Genomic DNA, 6696 nt, shown 5'->3' with positions numbered 1-6696 from the left:
ACTGCAAGAGCTACAATTAAGGAGAATTGGATTGTGATCAGAGGAGACTCTAGGAAGAGAACAACAAGAGACCTGATTCCAAGCATTGAGCCAGCCCTCATTACAAATTGCTCTATCCAACCTCTTTTCAGTAAGGGCATCCCCCCTTCTTTTGTTAGACCAAGTGAAGTCAGAGCCTCTGGTGCTAAGATGGATTAAGCTCTCTTTATCAGTAAACTCCTTGAAGTCAACAATAGGAATTCTAGCTGGACTAGTAGAGCCTTTATGCTCATGAGAACCCATGATTGCATTAAAATCACCCATCAAACACCAGGGACCAGAAAAGGAGGAAAGGAGTATGCTCAGGTCATCCCAGAGATTCCTTCTAACCAAGTAGTTGGTATGAGCATATATAGCAGCAAAGTTGAAAGTTGTGTTATTGATAGCCATTGATACTGAGATGAGTTGATCAGTGCAACCAAGGACTAGAGGATCAACATTTTTATTGCAAAGACCCCATAAACTAGGAATCATGTTGGGCCTTTTATTAACTATAAATAGTTTAAGATTCATTTGAGACCAATAGGAAGGGTGGATCTCATTGAAATCCACCTTTGGCTCAGCAATAAACAGAAGATCTGGTTTGTTAGCCAGGACCAGATTTTTAAGGACCAACCTAGTGTTAAGGTTACCAATTCCCCTGCAATTCCAGAAGATGGAATTCATTTAGATGAGTGTAGGTATCCACCCCTTCGGGTATAGTGAACCTTTCCCTGACCACTCCTTCTCTTTTGTTTCCTTTTTTGAGACTTGGATACCACCTCAGTGAAGGCTCCCTCATTTTCCACCTCTTCCTCAGCTTCTTCAACCTCATTAGCCCATAGTTTACCAACTATTCTCATGAAATTCACTGCATTGAGATTTTCCATATCCTCCAAAGGCATCACTGAAAAAAAGGCAGCACTGAAAATTCATTCTCAGTTTCATTGTTATCCATAGCCAACTCTGCTTCCTGTGCTGGCTTATCAATTTCCAGAGATTCTAAAGAATCTCTAACATGTGTGATTTCCAATTCCTCCTCAGAGGATTCCATGTCTACCTGAGGCATGACCCTTTTAGGACTAGGTGGAGGATCATTGACATCCATGTTTAGATTTATGACCAAGTCATCAACTCTTAAAGGAATCTCCTTAGCTTGAGCTGAATCTTTGTGAGGAATCTGCTTTCTGTCAAACTTTTTAGGAATTTCATCTTTTTGCCTTCTGCAGTTTGATATCAAGTGGCCTATTGATTGGCAGCCTGAGCAGAAATCTGGGAGGTTTTCATATTCAACTCCTACAAAGAAAGCATACCCCTCTCTCTCAACCAAAATCTGATTAGGGATATTACCTTTTAGACTAACATCTACCAGAACTCTTGCAAAGTGCCCAAAAGTTATGTTGTTAGTTGCTTCATCTAATGATATTGGAGTTCCTATGCCACCAGCAATGGAGAAAATAATCCTTGGAGACCAATATTCTTGAGGGAGGCCAGAGATTTTTACCCAGCATTGGCAGTGAGATAATTTCTGTATACTGGGATTGAAATCAGGTGTCCATAAGAACAATCTTAGGAATCCTGGTCTTAGATTCCATGAACCAGTGGCACACACTGATCTCATATCTTCCAAGGAGGAGAATGAGAACTCATAAAAGCCTTTCCCTAGGGAAACCATCTGCCATTGCCCTAAAGAGTTCCAGAGAGTTGTGAGCTTAGCTTTTAGATCCACATACTTTAATGGAGTGTCACCCTTTGATAATATGATCCTACCGTGCAGGTGATTTTTACACCTTTGGAGGCCTTCTTGATAGTCCTCTTCTGGTATTTTGATTGCTATAGCATCTCCCTTAAGGCACGGTTGAGGGAGTTGTGAGACTGAGATGTTGCAAGAGTTCTTTACAGCTTGAGCAAAGGTCTTCCTTGTGTGAGAAGGAGGAGCTTGTGCTTCATTTGAGCATTGAGAATCAGAAAGAAAAGACCATGGGACAAAGTTTTCAGCTGGCATTTTGAAGAAGAAAGAAGCAGAGCAAGATCCAAGAAGGTTGGAATGATCTCCCAGAACCTAGGAGATGAGTTCCAAGAAAGTTGGAGCTCAAAATTTCGTGTTCAATGCCCTAGCAGAGCTTGACCATTCTACTTTTTCATTTATGGGATCCATCCTCAATAATTCAATACTAGAATACTAAAAATGTAGTATTCTATGTATCCCTCAATATACTAGAACTAAACTATTTAGGAAATTTTTTTATCGGTTACAATGTTTCACTTTGAGTATTGTACGTACTTGGGGGTTAAAAGAGAAAAAATATTCCTTGAAAAAATATTCCTTATGTACAACCACTACATCATTCACAGTTATTTAAATTATTTCTTCTTAAAGAATCAGTAATGATTAATATGAATTTTTGATGATGCAATGACAATGTATAGAACTCACTTTTGGTATACATTTTTTTCTACATATATAAAAATAAAGGTAAATAAGTATCATTTTCAAATAATGTAACTCTACTAATAATACATTGATCTAGTAGTGTATGTTAAAATAGATATGTTTTATGTTTTAGATCAATTAGTTTAAGTGAGTTAGTTAGGTTTATGTTTTACTATATAAACTCTTGTATTATCTCCCTTTCACACTTCATTGATAAACAATGTGAATAATGTGAAATTTTCTTTCTCTCATTCTTCTCTTTCTTTAAGCTTTTCATTTCTCATTCTTCTTGATTTATGAAGTAGATCATTTTTCATGGCTCATACATATATCTATTCTGCATACATTTTTATATTTCTTGTTCATTATGACAAGAAGTTCTTCCTCTTTGCATTCAATTGGTTGCATGACTTCAAATTCTCAAAAAGGAAAAAGAGACACTGTCGTCAATGAGCAATCCTACCAATTGATGGTGACTTGATTGCTGTAATTCTATTGTGAAAGCCAAGTATTCAACAAATGAGATGGAGGCACTGAGGTTCAAGAATATGAACCACCAACACAAGTTATGAAAATCTATCTTCAACAACCTTCAATTTCGTGATATTGATAAGGCATATAAAGCTTTGGTTGTAACTCATCATCACTTTAACTGTAACCCTCATCACTATCTTCCAAATAAGAAATCACCACCCTCAGTTGTTGTGTGTAATGAAAAATATGGATAGTGAATTATTACAACTCACGGAAAGTAGTGAAAATATGAGTCTTGATGACCCTTCTTGTTTTTCTTGCTCTTCTTCTCTAAATGGGTGTGCAACATTTTTTTCTTATGGCCTTGTCTTGCTTAGATGTTGGTTTTGAAGGCTATAAAAAGAGGCTTGAGATGTTATTCTTTGAGACTAGCATTCAATTGTTTTGTTCAACTCTTGAGAAAATCACAAGCCAGGGTCTATATTCTAGTGATTTAGATAGTGCAATTTTTTTTTAAGTGAAAATTTTATTAAAAAGAACAAAAGTTATAAACAGGAAAAAACAAATGTACAATTCTCGACACACCGTTTTGTCACAATATCCATAACCATAATTCTAGTGCATACATTTAGATAGTGCACTTGAATGGATGGTTAAATTCAAAGAAAAAGTATACTCAATAGCATTTCAACATGAAAGTAGTGGTGTTGAGTTGCTGACATTGAAGTTTGTTGAAGCAGCAATTATTCATTATAAACCACCACTTTTTTTGAGTTTGTATTCAACCATTCTTTATACAGAATTGCAGACTCCATTATTGGAAATGTTCAACAAATAAAATGTTGTCCTCTTTCATTCATTTTGATATCTTCTTGAGAAGTTCTCTTACATCAACAACAATAAGAATCCATATTATTCAAATTACAAGAATATTTATGTTCTTTTCTTATTCTTCATCATTTACCCCTGAATTACTTTTATTTCTGCATATTCTATCTTCTTTATCCCTCTCATTAAATACACATCATTATTATAGTCTGTATTTTATATCATTGAAACAATATATTAGGATCAAGGTTGAGATCCATTCTTCTCTCTTTCATCCATTATGGTTGGTTTGCTTCTGTCAAGTAGATGGTTAAGCATTAGATGAAATTGCTTCTACCAAAGGTATTTAAGTGACGTTATTACGTCATATTTAGATTTCATGACTGAGAGATAAGGATTCACTCGCCAACTAGAGGAGGTTTTAGAGTATAATCATCATGATTTAACAGAATCATTTCAAACTTGGAATGCTTAATACATTTCAGCTTGCGGGGGCATGTTAAAATAGATGTATTTTCTGTTTTAGATTAATTAGCTTATGTGAGTTAGTTAGGTTTATCTTTCACTATTTAAACTCTTGTATTATCTCCTTTTCACAATTTATTGAGAAATAATAAGAATAATGTGAAATTTTTTCCTCTCATTCTTCTCTTTCTTTAAGCTTTTCATTTCTCATTCTTCTTGATTTATCTAGAAGATCATTCTTTCATAGTTCATATTATATTTTAACAGTACAAGGCCCCGTTAGATCTTTAGAATGACCAAAATAGTTAATAGATTGATTCATGTGAGTAACACTTGTTAGAAATAACAACTACGTACCCAAACTGGATTAGTTATTTATCCAAAAAAATGAGGAGATACCTTAGTAATATTACCCAAAAATAATGCAATTCTTATCATTTAAGACAAAAAAAAGAGTGCATTTCAATAAGTTTGCCATGATAGCTTACAATCCAAGAGTTGAGTTCTGACTCAACAACACATGAGCCTTCTTAATTTATTCAACATGAGAGTAGAACGGTAATGGAAAAGGTAAAAGCTACATCACTCATCAAACTCAGGCCTTGTAAACTGGATAAGAAAATAGATCTCCACTGGAACATGTTAATTTGAGACGGTGTAGTGAGGAGCTAAAGCTTAATTTCGATGAAACTAAATCAAATTCTAGAAGGTTATCCTCCAACTGATACCCACCAATAATAACTGATGTCCTAGGTTCTTTGCCACCATCCACAAATGCAAGACATGCTACATTTTTGTTGACCAATACCATTGAATTTCCACCATAAAATGTCCATTGCACTACCTCTTTTAGCACCAATTCAATAGTTGGCACATTCAACCCTGTCACAGTCATATCAATGGTGCTAACATCAAAACATGCTTCAAATGGTGCAACTGATGCCACTTTCTTTATTTTTCTATCTGAAGCCTTCTTGACAAAATCTCTCACAAGTGGTTTTAATATAGAACTATGTAATATGGTGAAAGGGTTCATAGTACTTATCTTGGTTCCACCATTTCCCTTACTATCAATAGACAAAAGAGAAGACTTGAAGTTGAGATCATTGCCTTCAATGTTGATTGATTTAACATCTATGAAGTATTCATAAGATGGGTCACCTTCAGAAAATATTGGAGCTGTGCTAAAGGGGTTGACAATGAGAGTTGTTGTGACCAAAATGGTAGGTTGTGTAGTTCCACCACCAATGACAACTTTCCCAGGTCCATTATTATTTGAAGTTGGTAAGCAAAGAGAAAACTTACGAGGAAGTTTATGAGTTGATGAAAGTTGTGTTTGTAATGCAAGATCTGTTCTTGCAAAACCAATTATCCCTTTACTTTCTTCAGGTAAGCCTTTTAGAACTTCATCACCACTGAATCCATCTGAGTTAGTACAACCAGAAAGTAAATCAGATAATGTGTTACCAGACACGAATAGAACATCGTCACCTGTGTCACCACTGAAAATAGAATCAGTAAAAGGGTTTAGTATATTGGCACCACATGTATCATTTGAGCAACCAGGTTTGAAAGGACCATTGCAGCCTGTGCATCCAGCATTTCCATTGCATCTTTTTGAGTCACAATGGACAGGATTATAAGTTGAAGAGTTGTAGTTATTGTTGCAATCATACCATAAAATTGGTCCTCCAAGATCAATGGTTAGATTGAAGTTATGTTGAGGAGTTCCTATGCCAATTGGAGTATAGAATAAATTGGTTTTCGGGTCTTTGGCAATGGGTAAGGTAATGGGATTGACTTGGGATATTTTATGTGATTGTGATAAGCAAGAAAGGGAGAGAAGGGTTGTTAAGAGGAGGAAGAAGTGGATAGAAGTAGAAGGAGACATTGTAAGCTTGTGTTTAATGCTTTGGTGCTCAGCAATGTTGCAAAGGTTCATTTTTTATAGAAGTGGATAACTACATAAATCTCATATTATAAATTGACTCTATTGATTTGTTTAAGTTGACGACGGTCTAGATCTGGCCCATATTTCAAGATCTAGATCTGCTATATACTTTATTTGTGGAGAATGTTAGTGATGAGTGGAATCCTCCTGTACTGGAGAGTATTAAATAGGAGTAAGATATTTGACAAATTTTTTCTTTTAACGGTTATGATTATATGTTATTTTTTATTAAAAAATAAATAAAAATTCTTCAAATAAAATTTATCCTCATATTTCAGTACTGGTTTCTCCAGTATCGGAGAGAGTGAAACTTGTTAGTGACACCATAATTGATAGATAAGTGCCACAAAATATGTCTCAAAGCAATGTTCATGAAGAAAAATAGAAAAATAATAAATATTTAATTAATATAATATGTTTTTATTGGTTTGTGATATATTTTGAGACAATTAAATTTTGGTGTATACATTGGGATATCTATAAAGGTGCAGCTTCAAAGGTGGTGTGCAAACATGGGCTGGAGAAG

The 6696-nt window shown here is 35.0% G+C and overlaps 1 protein-coding gene across 1 annotated transcript; it reads right to left on the bottom strand.

Annotated features, from left to right (window-relative positions):
- Positions 1-4656: 4656 nt before the first annotated feature.
- On the bottom strand, positions 4657-6151 carry LOC109337794 (basic 7S globulin-like). Its single transcript, XM_019574844.1, has one exon. It carries the CDS (start codon positions 6108-6110, stop codon positions 4815-4817), a length of 1296 nt encoding a protein of 431 aa, XP_019430389.1. The 5' UTR covers positions 6111-6151; the 3' UTR covers positions 4657-4814.
- Between the last annotated feature and the right edge of the window lie 545 nt (positions 6152-6696).

Source organism: Lupinus angustifolius, unplaced genomic scaffold (assembly GCF_001865875.1).
Source record: "Lupinus angustifolius cultivar Tanjil unplaced genomic scaffold, LupAngTanjil_v1.0 Scaffold_10_189, whole genome shotgun sequence".
NCBI lineage: Eukaryota > Viridiplantae > Streptophyta > Magnoliopsida > Fabales > Fabaceae > Lupinus > Lupinus angustifolius.
This window is presented reverse-complemented; position numbering and strand designations above follow the sequence as displayed.